This window comes from Mus musculus, chromosome 6 (genome assembly GCF_000001635.26).
Source record: "Mus musculus strain C57BL/6J chromosome 6, GRCm38.p6 C57BL/6J".
Taxonomy (NCBI): domain Eukaryota; kingdom Metazoa; phylum Chordata; class Mammalia; order Rodentia; family Muridae; genus Mus; species Mus musculus.
This window is the reverse complement of record NC_000072.6, coordinates 85,132,555-85,147,236: the sequence shown is the minus strand read 5'-3', so window position 1 is coordinate 85,147,236 and position 14,682 is coordinate 85,132,555. Positions and strand designations below refer to the sequence as shown.

The 14,682-nt window shown below is 49.4% G+C and overlaps 1 protein-coding gene and 1 long non-coding RNA gene across 2 annotated transcripts; one reads left to right on the top strand and one right to left on the bottom strand.

Annotated features, from left to right (window-relative positions):
• Positions 1–3,515: 3,515 nt before the first annotated feature.
• On the bottom strand, positions 3,516–9,303 carry Gm10444. Its single transcript, XR_001785286.2, has 3 exons — positions 8,810–9,303; positions 6,614–7,177; positions 3,516–3,616 (listed from the first exon to the last, which is right to left on the bottom strand). It is a non-coding gene; the product is annotated as a predicted pseudogene 10444 (long non-coding RNA).
• A 169-nt stretch (positions 9,304–9,472) lies between these two features.
• Spr (sepiapterin reductase) lies at positions 9,473–13,557 on the top strand. Its single transcript, NM_011467.2, has 3 exons — positions 9,473–9,798; positions 10,124–10,414; positions 12,949–13,557. Exons 1-3 carry the CDS (start codon positions 9,492–9,494, stop codon positions 13,137–13,139), a joined length of 789 nt encoding a protein of 262 aa, NP_035597.2. The 5' UTR covers positions 9,473–9,491; the 3' UTR covers positions 13,140–13,557.
• The last annotated feature ends 1,125 nt before the right edge of the window (positions 13,558–14,682 follow it).

Sequence of the window (14,682 nt, the reverse complement as noted above, 5' to 3'; positions counted from 1 at the left end):
CTCTGGAAATACATACACAGTACCATTTAGAGTTAGCAGCCCCGTGACACTATCAGTCTGTTTCTTGTTTTTGCGGTGCCAACATCCAGATTCATATAACATAACTGGGTTTTTAAAGAAACCAAAACTCCCACTACAGCTACCTGTAGTTCTACTTCCAGGGAATCGATGCCCCTTTATGACCTTGAGAGGCCATATAAATAAGATTATATAGAATAATTTTATTACTTTTTAAGTTAAATGTAGTACCGTTGAGTGTTATGTATGGGTTCCCTTAGAGACCAGAGGTGGAGGATCTCCTGGAACTGGAGTTGGGGAATTGACCTGGGCCCTGAGAACCAATTGAAGGTCCTTTGCAGGAGTAGCAGACCTTCTGGACCCCAGAGCCAGCTCCCCAGCCTGGACACTGTGGGTTTTGGGGTGTCTGTTGTCTTATCCACTTCCCTTGAACCTGATTGTCTTGGTGCCTTGGCTCCCAGTGCTTGCCGACATCATGCGAGAGGACTGTTGTCCTTCCCAGTGAGCAGCTCTGACTGTCTGTGATCCGTTGTTGTGTCCTTTTAGTTTGCAGTTGGTCCCTGTCAATCACACCTATGTCATATTTTCTGTCTACTCCTTTGAAGGGTGCTTTGTGTTTCTCTTCCCAAGCATTCAAAGACCTGACTAGGTTGTCTGACATGTTTCTGACCTTTATTTTCTTGTCTTTTTGATGCAGGAATTTGTAGCTATAAACATTCTTTTGGGCCCGATTTTAAATGTTTTTATTTTTTTTTTTAAAATTTCAATGCAAGTTTAAGTTTGCTTCTAGCCACATCAAGGAGAGCCTTATAGAGCAGGACCTGGCCTGGAGGCCTGCTACTCTATCAAGGAGAACTTCGCCGCTGAGTAGAAGACGATGATGACCCTGGGCAAAGGAAACTTTCCAGTGGTCAAACTGGCCACCATTTGCGTACACTGAACCGTGTGGCTGTAAAACTTCTCAGGAACAGCAAGAAATATGCCTCACTTATTACAAGGAAGTCATCACTATGAAAGCCCTTATTTATCCTAACCTTATCAAGCTGTTTCAAGTGTCCAGAGGAGAGAAACCATGTACCTGGTGATGGGCATGCCTCAGAGGGAAGTTTATTGTACAGCGTCTCAGAGCAGTGGTCTTTAGAGGAGAGGGAGGCTCGAAGGATGTTTGCCCACATTCTGCAAGCAGTGCGTTGCTGCTGTGACTATCACATTGCCCACAGAGACGTAAAGGCCAGCGACATTTTGATTGTCTGCAGCAGAACACCAATCTGTGTGATTTTGCCCTGGCTGCTTAGTGATTCCTGGGCAGAAGCTGGTGGATTTCTGAGGTGTGCTGCTCCACTAGGCCCCAGAACACTTTGAAGCTGAGGACGATGAGGGCTGTCCCATCAATATCAGGAATTCAGGGGTCCTCTTCTTCCTCATGGTGGCCGGGCACTTGCCTTTCCGAGGCAGGTCTCCTGCTGAGGTGAGGTGGCAGATCATTGCTGCAAACTTCAGCATTCCTCCTCTTGTTTCAACCAATATTTTCCATGTCATCTTTGAACTGCTGATGATCGGTCCCAGCAGAAGGCCCATCATCCACCAAACTATGGCATGCCCCTTGGTCAGGGACAATGAGGCATGCTTACAATCGACTTCAGCAGAGAGTTACCCAGGCACCAGAACCTTGGCAGTGTCAGGACCATGAAAGTCATGAGGTAGAAGCCTGAGAAATCATTGACCCTCTGAGAGAGCAAAAATTCAATGAGGAGAGGGCAACCTACCTGGTTCTACAACACCAGTCACCCAGGGGCAACTGCTCCCACCACCGAGGGAAAGCCTTGAAATGCGTGCAGCCAGGCTTGGGAGATCTTCACACCTTCCCTGCTTCCTACGGAGAGCTTCTGAGCCTCTTCTCTCCACCTTCACCTTCTCCTCACCTTCAACTAAGCTAAAGGAGGAGGAGGAGGAGAATTCCAGATGGGGGCCGAAAGCGTGCTATGTGCTGCCAGCCAACGTGGACCTAGCCTCCCCAGCTCTCCCACCTGGACTGTCCTGTGACTGACTCCCTCATAGGCAGCAGGTTGGATATCAATGAGAGTTAAAATCCCAGGCAGGAAGGGCTGGTGCTCACTGGGTCTTGCTCAGAGGAGAGGGCTGAGATGCAAAAGTGCCCTAAAGCTGTATGTGGAACAGTAGCCCATCCCCTCTCCTCCAGCCTGGGCAAACAGGGAGCAAAGGACAGTCACACACGTCCCATTATGTTGTATGGGGCATGGCTGTCCTCTGCTCCCTGTTTCTTGCAGGGAACATGGTCTTGTTCAGGAGGTAGCCTTCTCTCCCCAGAGAAGTCTCCCTAGTCAGCCTGTCCCACCTGCCCCAAAATGGGTTCCCATGTTGAGAAAGAGGCCTGCAAGTGCCCATGTGGGACTCCTGTAGAGGACAGTCTCCTGCCAACGTTATATAAGCCTTCCCCCGCCCTCCCCACAAAAGCCATCACAGCTTACATTGCTTGAGTCCTCAGACCAAACTCAAAACAACACTTGTGAAAACCACAGCTGTGAAGTGACTCCAGGGGCAGCTGTGCCCTCTCTCTCCACCAATTCTGTCCTCAAGTTACTCACCTCCTGCCTCTTTGAGCTTGTGCCTTCAAAGCCACCATTCACACTGGCAACACAATTCCACACCTATCACCATGTGCCACACCATGAGGGAGTGATAGTTCTCATGATCATGTTAGAACTAGAGATCCTTATGATGGGGCAGCGACTTTCTGTGGACTCATGCCAGAGTCAGGCCTCTACCTGGAGCCTGCACTCAGGTGGCCAAACCCAAAGGTTGCTTGAGTTTCTCTGAGTATTTGCAGGTTGCATGCTCTTGCCCAGGTAAGCAGCCTTGCACATCCTTTGAGGGAGCTTCAGGGAAGCTTTCCCTGTCCCTCCCATGGTCACATCAGTAAGATGTCATCTCCTGTGTTCTTTCTCCCTAGACTGTGCCAACATCTGTCCCAGCATGAGGTGAAAAGAATCCTGTGTGACTGACATGGAAGGTCCCTTCAACCAAATGTCTCCCCTAATTTGAACACAGGACAACAGGGAATCCCCTGCAGGGATATCTGCCGAGTTCACATATTGTCCCTGTGGTACTCTGCCTCTGTGAGAACATTCGTGTTTCTTATCTAGTCTGTCCCATGAGCAACACTGAGTTCTCTTAAGACAGACATTTTTCCTGCCTAACTGTGAAGAGATGGGTATCTTATTCCACTCTGGCAGGAAGTGGCAGTAACAGGACCCTATGTTCCCCAAGACATAGTGCATAACTCTAGGAAAGTTCCTTTCACGAGTTCTGTGCTGGCTGCAGCCACTGGACCAGGCTAGCTAAGCAGAAAAAACCAAGGAGGACTTCACAGAGGCTCTGGCCAGCCTGGGTTGGAGAGCTGGCCTCATGTCCTGATGAATCCTCACGATCAGGCACTGGGATATGGAACCCCTGGTGAAGCTCGCTCTCTGTGTGTGTCTCTGTCTCTTCTTGTACGTGAACAAATTCCAGTCAGGCAGGTGTCACGTGCTCTTTCTTAAACTGAGCTCCTAGGAATTCATGTAACACTGAAGATGGCCTTAGGTGGCAAACACAAAATACAAACATAAAATCACAACCGATGGAAAGAGATACATGAAATTAAAAACCACTATGCCCTGTCAAGTATCAAAAGTTCAAGGCCATTGTAGGCAAGAGAAAGTTCCAGGCTGAGTGGAATCCTGCCTGAAAAAGGACATGTACACTCTAAATATTTTGAACAATCAGATCTGGTCTCTGGGTCCGGGGAGACAGGTGTTAGGTAAAGTGTCACAGTGCAACTAAAGGACCCAGTGAAACCAGAAAAGGTAGCTTCCTTGTGTCCTCCTTGGACTGGAGGTCCAGAGAGGCAGAAGTGGGAGCTTGCTGGCCTAAGATCAGTGGCAAATCCTGTCTCCAAAATTATGGTGGAAAAGCATTTGATGATTATTCCTGTCCACATGTGAGGACAAATAAATACACACACTCACACTCACTCACACACACACACGCAACACACTCACACACACACTCACACACTCACATACTCACACACACTCACCCACACACCCAACACACTCACACACACACTCACACACACACTCACACACACACACAAACACACACACAGACTCTCTCTCTCTCTCTCTCTCTCACACACACACACACACACACACACACAGACTCTCTCTCTCACACACACACACACACACACACACAGACTCTCTCTCTCTCACACACACACACACACACACACAGACTCTCTCTCTCTCTATCTCTCACACACACACACACACAGACACACACACACAGACACACACACAGAGTCAGGGACAGAGAGAGACACAGACACAGAGAGACAGACCTCTGTGGTCACGTGTGTATCATTTGTGTATCATGCACAATTCAGTCCTCATAGCAGTACCTAGAGATTTCCAACTCTGTTGTTACCCTTCCCTCCTCACTACTGACTGTCTACACTTTAGACGCATGCCCTTTCTTATCTTTACCAGTGAACATGGAGTTAATTCCCATGGCGACATAACTGTCAGGTCTTTCTACTGAGGAATGTTTTTATTTTCTGTCTCCTCTTGCTTTGACTACAGCTTTCTGTGTGCAGTCCAGGCAGCCAAGGATTGTAGGTCCTCCTGCCTGCCGCCAACTGATGTAGGGGAGAGAGCTGTGCACCGAGCCTTCACTGTCTTCTTTCTTAAATCTATGTAGCTGTGGATTACCTGGAGTTTTGAATTCTCTGTCTCCCCGTACTAAATGTAGGGATTACACGATCTACCTGCCAAGCCTGGTTTATTTGGTTGTGGGGAAGAAACCCAGGGCTTCCTGCCTGCTGGGCAAGAGCTGTTCTAACTGAGGGGTCACACCTGGAGGTCAGGCTAGCCTGGGACTCACTCAGAAAGTGAGGATGTTCTTGAATTCTTGATCTTCCTGCCTTCACAGTCTACACAGGTCTACACCACTGATGCTGTTTTCTTTCTTCCTTCCTTCCCTCCCTTCTAGATGACTTATTTTTCCTACTGAGAATATGTCCCAGTACTACAGACGTGAGCTGTAGCCGGACTTCCCCCTTCTGAAGCTGCTGAGCTGTTAGCTGGTGGAGGGAGGGACAGGAGGCTGTCCCAGTCCCATGCCATCCCAAAGAAACCCAGGTCAACATGCAGAAGTTTTCAGGACTGTCCCCTGTGTGGCCAGGTGGCTTTGTAGTCAGGTGTGTTCTGACTACAGCCCTGAGCTAACCTCATCTAACTTCTCCATGGAGCACCATGGCCAGAAGAGAAGGCACAAGCCACTACAAGCCTGAGCTCAAACATGCAACTGGCAAAATAGGAAGATGGGGTCTCATGCCCACTGTTTGCAGGTTTAGTCCCCTCACCCCTTGGGCGATCTCACCTGTGTCACGTTTAGCCAGTTCTACGGAATTTGTGGATTTTCCCTGAGACTGGAAATCAGAACTAGGATCAAGGACATCTTCCAACACAGAGTTTGAGGCCAGTCTAGAATGCATGACATTCTCTTTAAAAACAAACACCCCCTGCCCCAAATCTTATGCCCAAGTCTGAGAAAAGTGACACGGTGGCTCACAATGGCCACATATTCCCCGTGAATCAGAAGTCCTCTCTATTGGAAAGAAGAAAACCGGCATCTATATGTGCAGTCATTATTTCCTGTGACTCACATCTGGGTTGGCCTGAGCATCGAGTTCCTCCCCTGTGCACAGCAGTGAGGAGCTATGAAGTAAGGACTCTGCTGGCCCGGTGGGAGGTACTGGGGATCTCTGCAGCCAGTGCTCCTTGCTCTCCCTGTGGGAAGCAATAAGGACGTATGCATCCAGTGCTCCCTGTGGGAAGCAATAAGGACGTATACATCCAGTGCTCCCTGGTAGTCCCGTGGGAGGAAATGGGGAGGAAGGTTTGGAGAGCATGGAGACACCACCCTTTGCCAATAAGAAGGTTGCTGCAACCAGTCAGAAACTGATGTTCTACTGCCCCCTTTTGGCCGTTCTACAGCAGCACCGCGTCAGTCAGTGCACCTGGTTTGCTGGAGTCCCTGCTTCAACTCATACCAACAATGGGTGGGAGGTGGGGGATGGGGGAGTGCACTGGAACGCCTACCTAATATGATATTGTCCTTCCTTTTTCTCATGCACACCATAATAAGGGAACAAAACTCCTTCCATTCCTGGGCTGCCTTGGAATGTCCGTGGAAGAAGTTGCATAGACACACTGTTTGCTCTTCCTGGCCCTCAATTGGCTGGGCTGCAAGTCAAGAGTGTGACATCTGCAGCCTGGGTGAGACTGAGTAGCACAAGAAGGCTGGGACAATGACTTCCTGTGCAAACAATACCTGCTTCCCATGTGAGGTCTGAGTTTATTCCCCCAGACTGCGAGGGGAGAGGCAGCATGCTGAATAAAGCTTGTCACCTAGAACTTTGACATGGAGACAGACATACCTCCCCTTTTTTTTATTTTTATTTTTTGAGACAGTCTTTCTATACTGAGCCCTGACTAACTCACTCTGTAGACCAGGCTTTCCCAGAACTCACCGAGATCCTCCTCTTCCTCCTGATTAAAGGCGTGTGCCACCATCATCCGGCTAGGCAGGTGCATTTCAACCTCAATGGCTTTGCAAAAGCCTGTGTCCAAAAGTCCAGGTGTCCAGCACCTGTGAAATGGCATTTGAGCCTGAAGTACATGTGTCGGCACACACTATGTATACATAAAGTTGAGCACACACATGCATGTGCACAAGGACACAGATTAAATATATCATGTGGGAGTGCACTTGCATTATCCTAAATATAGCGATGAAGTCCATGGTCGACTTCAGCCCCAGGTGGCCCTTTGCAAGGCCTGACCTCCTTTCTGCAGGAGCATCCTGGTAGGTAAGACTTAGAAGACTCAGGCAGGGTGATAATGCTGAGAACTCCAGGAAGTTCTTCCATGGATGCTGGATGGTTTGGGGGAGTCTCATTGCTACAGAGTAGGTTCCAATTGGTGGCCTGGCAATGAGATCCCAGCTTTGTCAACCCTGTGGGTCACCTGGATGTCTCACTTCCATGCAGCATGGGACCAGGCACCTCAGAGAAGCCAAGGCAGATGGCCCTGCACTGGGGCAAAAAGAAGGCCATGTGTATCAATTTCTAACATTAACAACCCCCCACCCCTTAATCATTGCATCTTTCTTATATATTGGAAGTAAAATCACATTGTTAAATGGGCTTTTTGTTATATTGTTTTGTTTTGATCCTCCTGAAATTACTGAAATTACAAGCAGCATCACCAAACTCTACCATTTTGTTTTATTGTTTAAAAGATGAAACTGGGGCTGGAGAGATATGGGAGTAGTTAAGAACAGCAGGCTACTCCTCAAGAGGATTGGTTTTAATTCCCACTAGCCACATAGCAGACTGTGTCTGCAGTCCCTGGGGAAGCAGAGGCCCTCTTCTGGCCACCACTTTGCATTGCACACATGTCGTGCACAGACATACATGCAGGCTAAAACCCATATACATAAAAAACAAACAAACAAACAAATAAAAAGATGTTAAAAAGATACTTAAAAAAAAAGAGATATAAGGCCTGAAGAGATGGCTCAGCGGTTAAGAGCACTGACTGCTCTTCCAGAGGTCCTGAGTTCAATTCCCAGCAACCACATGGTGGCTCATAGCCATCTGTAATGGGATCTGATACCCTCTTCTGGTATGTCTGAAGAAAGGGACAGTGTACTCACATACATTAAATAAATAAATGATTTTTTTTAAAGGAGAGATGTAAACAGGACCCTGTATGCTTACTTTGGTTTAAAAAAATTCTTCTTTTCCTGGCTTTGTCTGTATGTCTGTGTGTGCTTATTCCTTTGTCAGTGGATGAGTTGGAGGTGGAGGCCAGAGGACAATGTGTATAGTTCTTTATGCCTGTCCATCTTTCAAAAAGTTTTGCTTTTGTTTTTTGTTTTTTAATTTTGTTTTTTGTTTTTGAGACAGCGTTTCTCATTGTGTAGCCCTGCCTGGCCTGGAACTCACTCTGTAGACCAGACTGGCCTCAAGCTCGGAGTCTCCTACTGCTGTATCCAGACTGCTGGGATTAAAGGTTTCATTGCAGCCACGTGGCTCAGAAAGGGTTTCATTGTGTAGCCCTGGCTGTCTGTCCTAGAACTGGCTTTGTAAACCAGGCTGATGCAAACTTACAGAAATCCTCCTGCCTCTGCCTCTACCTCCTGTGTGCTAGGAGCACCACCATTGCCTGGTCACACTTAGTGTTTTTAATGTCGGTTCTGGGGTTCAAACTCAGCATGATGGCCTTGAACTCACTATGTCTGTTGAAGATCCTTCAACTACTTTGGAAATAAGATAACAAATCCAATAGATTAGTGGTAAGTAAGTAGTTTTAAATATACAGTTCTGCTGAAAGGGAACTTTGGCATAGAGAAAAGGCATTAATGACGTGTTGATTTGGCACAAGACAGTGTTTTTTAAAAACCTATAGAGAGACATTCCGGCTCTCTTCTCATATAGGCCTACAGGATTTGCATCGCTCTAGGTCCCCTATTTCGTTGGCCTAGGACAAAAGCCTCATTCAATTTAAAAAAAAAAAATTGGAACTTGAGAATGGCCCCTACTGATTGCTGGTTTCCCAATCTGACCAGGCTAAGTGACTAGTCCTACCACTTGAACTTTCTGAAACAAAGAGGAGCTAGCCGCTGGCCTGCCTGCCTGTAATTCCGATGGACTCTAGCTCACCTCAGACTAAAAATGGATCAAAGCAATCTCTATGTCTTTCTCTGCTGTCCTCCTCAGACATCTCCAGAGAGCTGGGATATTTTTCTTTCCCATTTGAGATTATGAAGTTGTTTCTAGAGTGCATGACGCAGGTTGAAGGATAAGTACACAGGTCCCAAGGAACCAAGCGTTTTCACTGACGGTGATGAGTCTTGTTCGTGAGATTGTTGTGATTCTCAGCCTTTCTCTTCCCCTGTGTGTGCTCTTCATTTTCTGGTTCTGTCTGCCTAGCACCTCCTGGGGAAGCTGCTGTGCTTTTCCAGAGAAGGCTTCTGTTAATCAGAGTGCAAAGGGACCACAAGCTCTACACACTTCATCCAAGGCTGTCACTGGTCTCTAACTGGTATGTCCTGTATGGATAAAGACAAACCTTAACCCTGGAGGAGGAAGCTGATCCTGGAACAGGGTGGAAATTGAGAACGCGCCTCTCAGAAAGGGGCTGAGTTTGTGGGAGTGGCGCTCAAGGGGAACCCGGAAGCGCTGGGAAGGGGATTAGGATTTCCTGCCGAGGCCCGGCTGCCTGGCTTTTTTTTCCCCCGCCCAAACACCAGTGGATTCTGGCCCGAACTTCCGCCGTCCCAAGCCAAGAATAGGCTCCGCCCCGTCCTGGTTCAGTAGCTGCGCATGAGTCTGAGTTCCAGGCATGGAGGCAGGCGGGCTGGGCTGCGCTGTGTGCGTGTTGACCGGGGCCTCCCGGGGCTTTGGTCGCGCCCTGGCCCCGCAGCTGGCCCGGTTGCTGTCTCCCGGTTCCGTGATGCTCGTAAGCGCACGCAGTGAGTCGATGCTGCGGCAACTGAAGGAGGAGCTGGGCGCTCAGCAGCCTGACCTGAAAGTGGTGCTGGCAGCCGCCGATCTGGGCACCGAGGCTGGCGTGCAGCGGTTGCTGAGCGCAGTACGCGAGCTCCCGAGGCCCGAGGGGCTGCAGCGCCTGCTGCTCATCAACAACGCAGGTGAGAGTCCCGTCCAGACCCCGGCTGCGAGCTCTTACCTCATAGGCTTTTGGGTAGGTGAAGGGCAAGTCCCTAAAAGTCCAAAGTCCAAGAGGAGGGAGGGTGTATCAGTGTCACTACGGGGCGACAGTGCCTCCTGGCGGATGTGTGAGTCAAGACTTTTTGAACAAATCACTCTGCTTTACTACAGTATTCTTTGCTTGCATTAGGGGTGTCTGCAGAGCTGGGGCAGAGAGATAGCCTATGAGGAGGAACTGTGGAAGGCTGAGGGAGAAGAGTGCCCCAGTTGTGTCATTTCTTTGGTCCCGTTTTTTTTTTTTTTCAGCCACTCTTGGGGATGTTTCCAAAGGCTTCCTCAACGTGAATGACCTAGCTGAGGTGAACAACTACTGGGCTCTGAACCTGACCTCCATGCTCTGTTTGACTTCCGGCACCTTGAATGCCTTCCAGGATAGCCCTGGCCTGAGCAAGACTGTGGTTAACATCTCATCTCTGTGTGCCCTGCAGCCCTACAAAGGCTGGGGTCTGTACTGTGCGGGGAAGGCTGCCCGAGACATGCTCTACCAGGTCCTGGCTGCTGAGGAACCGAGTGTGCGGGTGCTGAGCTATGCTCCAGGTAGGTGGGTGCTCCTGACAGTGCTGTCCCTAGACTTAGCTGGTACCTTTCTGGGGGCTAGGCAAGGAGGGGAACCTGATCTATATTCTCCATAAAGAATCCAAAGACACCTTATATGCCCCAGTATAGGGGAATGCCAGGGCCAAGAAGCAGGAGTGGGTGGGTAGGGGAGCAGGGCGGAGGGAGGGTATAGGGAACTTTCGGGATAGCATTTGAAATGTGTATAAAGAAAATATCTAATAAAAAATAAATTTAAAAAATGTGACACACACACACACACAAAGAATCCAAAGACTATCGGGCCCCTACTACCTCTGGTAATGACTCCTCACTTCGTAAGAAAAATACAGACTCCCAAGACGTTGGAGCAGTCAGGGGCCGAGGTACTCAGCCTCAGGACTTGTCCGATTAGCAGGTGGGATAAACATCCAGACACATAAAATGCATTAAGACTAAAACTGAAAAAAACAAAATGCCTTTATATGTTCAGCTGTCTGCTTTTGTCCCTCAAGGGACACATACTGTTCCTCCATGTGTGCCCGACACCCAATAAAGCTGTATGGAGGATGGACACATGGAATGTTCAAAGACAAGCAAAGAGATAGTGGTGAGTGGTGAGCACCTCAGGCTGAGCCGTGCTGGACGCTGAGTGGAATGCAGAGGGTGCTAGCATGGAGAAGACAGGGCCGCTGTTCTTATGGACATTTAGGGTACGAGGACTTCTGAGACCTTGTCTTGTCCCTCTAGCCTATTAAGATGCCACTGTGCCTTTCTTCTAAACTTGTGATTTCTGCTTAAAAGGTAGCAACATGTAATAGAATGAGCAGCTAAGGGGTGAGATCCAATTGTCTGTACCTCTTTGGACTAGGACAGGATTCTGGAGACACAGGCAAAATGGTCTGTCTAACGCTGGAGGGAGGCAGGACCAGGATCCAAGTTTGCCTCTAACTTCTTGATCTATACTATGTTTCCTCATCTCATGTAGCACCTGCCCTATGCACACATGCAAGATATTTCTTGTTCCAATATCCAGCTCACCTGCTCTGAGCTCAGCCTAGGCGCCTTCAGACAGCAGCGATCACGTGTAAACCACAGCCAGGAGGGGAGCCAGTTCCAGAAGGGCCCAGAGCTAAGTTAGCTCTCTGGAGGCTGCCTCAGTTTTCATGGAGGAACTGAGAACCTCCCCCTGAGCCTGGAGACAACAGGGCCAGCCTAGTTCTCATTTCAGTCTCTGGAAGAATCTTCTAACAGGTTACAAAGATGGAGATGTCTGTTAGGAAAGAGAGCAAGCCTCTGCCCAGTGGTGCTCAAGGAGATAAAACGGGGCAAGGCAGAACAGCTGAGAACTGAGCAGAAGCTCAAAGCCAGCCCTGAGGACACAGCAAGTCAGAGCCTGCACGGGCTCCAAGAGAGTCTCAAAACACAAGAGAGCGAGAGGAACAGGGGAGGGTCTGGCTGAAGGACTTCCAAATGTTAGCCAAGTGCTCTTCCAGGCCTTGTGATTTTTCTGCCCCTAAAACGCCATTAAATTTTGGGAGGTTTCACAATTCCATAAGCAAACAGGAGACATTTTCCAGAAATGCAAGTAAGAGTGACAAAGCTTGTTAGAAAGTGACAGGTCTGTCTCTCTCTCTCTCTCTCTCTCTCTCTCTCTCTCTCTCTCTCTCCCTCCCTCCCACCCCGGCTCACTCCCTCTGTGTGTGTTGTGTGTGTGTGTGTGTGTGTGTGTGTGTGTGTGTGTTTTGCTTGAACAGTGGTTATCACATGTATGCAGTACCTGCACAGGCCAGATGAGGACAACACATCGTGTTTAACTGGAGTCACAAATACTTGTCAGTTGCCTAGTTGGGACTGGGACTCAAACCCCAGTTCTCTGCAAGAACAGGAGCTGCTCTTAGCAGGGAGCCGTCTATCTCTCTATCCCATACACTCAGCTTTTTACTGGGGATTTGAACTCAGGTCCTCAGGCTTGTACAGGAAGCACTAGAGCAACTAAGCAGCCCATCCAGGGGTTTGGGGAAGCTCTGCAGGCCCAGAAAAGTGCAGCCAGATGAATTTATCAGAAGTCTAAGAGGAGGTCTTGAAGTAAGGAGAAAACCAAGGTTGTGACACGCACCTAACTGCTTGTCAGGGTTTGAAGATGCTGAAGGTCTCACCTGCCCCCTGGTTGGCTGTAGGTGGAGTGGGGAACCTGCAAGGTTACCTATCTGTTAGTACAATGGGAAGTCAGCAAGCGGTGTTACCTAGACAACAGAGGATGACTTGATTTTACACAATGCTTAATAGACTTAGCTTTGAACCCAAAGCTCAGTCATAACGTGGTATGGCAGTCCTCACCTGCAGTCCAAGCACTGGAGGACTAAAGTAGGAGGGTCCCCAAGTTCAAGAATACAGAGAGAAAACATAACTGAAAAAAAGAAAGACGTTTAACAGGCAACGTGGTAGAGCCTTGGCCAGTCCTGACTCGGCTCTACCATTCACACACAGCAGGGACCTACAACCTCTGCTCCTGTCTTGTGCCTTCCACCCACCAGGTCCCCTGGACAATGACATGCAGCAGTTGGCTCGGGAAACCTCCAAGGACCCAGAGTTAAGGAGCAAACTGCAGAAGTTGAAGTCGGATGGGGCGCTGGTGGACTGTGGGACTTCAGCCCAGAAACTGCTGGGCTTGCTGCAAAAGGACACCTTCCAGTCTGGAGCCCATGTGGACTTCTATGACTGTTAAGCTCATGTCCTGTCACAGTGGCCCCCTTCTCCCCCCCCCCCCAAGCCCTGCCTAACACACATATAAGCCCTTCAACCCAGCCAGCAGCGAGCGGTGGGCACTGCCAGTCCTCGGAAGGCTTCTGCAGAGGCTTGGGAGCGAGCTGATGTGCACTGGAGTTCTCTGTCCCCTGGAAGAGTGCTTTAGAGGTGGGAAGAGCAGGAGAAGCAGAAACACTGGACGGATGAGGTTGAGGCTCTTGTTTGTGGTCAGTCTGTGGGGTGAGGAGGGTGGGCTCTGATGCACAGAGAGGACGGAGGGCATCACGTCTGGATGGATGCTCCTTGAACTTCATTTGTTTGTTGTACTGCCTGCATCCTGTGGTGTTCACTGGTCTTCCCTTGACTCTGGTCCAAATACATAGTTATGAGGCAGATGCAATAGAGTGTGCGTTGTCCTTCATGAATACCTGCTAACCTCTTCTAACAGGCCCAGGAATGACCCTGGTTCTTCAGACAAGAACTTTACTGCTCTTATTTTTCAGAGCGAAGGCAGAGAGCTGTCTGCCTTCTTTCATCCAGGTCCACATAGTGGTAGGCACAGGTCCAAAGTCATCAAGATGGATGTCCCGGAAGACCTGTGCCCTTCTCACGCTTCTGTCCACACTGACCCACCTGGGCTGACATTTCCCTGAGGGTCCTAGAACCCAGTCAGTGACAATCGATCCTCAGTGCCCAGCACACAGCAGACAGTGCTGACCAGTGAGGGCTGCTTTGATAGCCACTTCACACCCTGCCCACATGGCGGTACTATGAAAAGGTCCCAGCTCCCATGACAAGCCCTCTTGGCACTGTCCCTGTGGCCCTTGGCCTGCTGTGGTACAGACTTAGAACCAACAGGCCTTCAGGAAAGGATAGATGGGATCCATGAAGGACGTGCTGAGGGCTCTGGTTCTTGTGCAGTCCACAGTCATGGGTTGGACACTCAGTGGGACTGGTCTGCAGACAGCCTCTTGGCACACTTGACAAGGGCCATACAGTCCCCAGCCATCAAAAACAAACAACAAAATGACAGCCCTGCTCTGCATCTGCTTGTTAAAAGAACCCACCGACTCTCCCTGTGCCCAGCAGAGGGCGGACTGGGGCTATGCAACCTGGAAAGGTGGGGCCTGTCCTTCCTTCAGGCTATGCCTCTATTGTGCAGGTCCTGCAGGATTCCCCAAGGTGGAAGGGGTTAGGTGACTTCTATCCCCTTTCCCAGTGGAGTCTCTGGAATGGTAATGGCTGAGTTCAGACCCCTGGGCTGCTGCTTACAAGCTGTAACCCACAGCTCTGTGCCTCTGAAAAGACTGATCCTTACAGCACACTTAATTAAATCATAGCTCCCATCCCAAAGGGTCATCATGAGTGCAGAGTAGGCTGGTGTTTTGTGTTTGGCACTGAATGCCCCAGGGTTGATAAAACCCAGTTGTTGCCTCTTTTATTTTTGGCAAGGCCTCTTGTAGCTAAGGCTGCCCTCAAACTGTAAAATGACCCTGAGCTTCTGATCCTCCTGCGTCCACCCA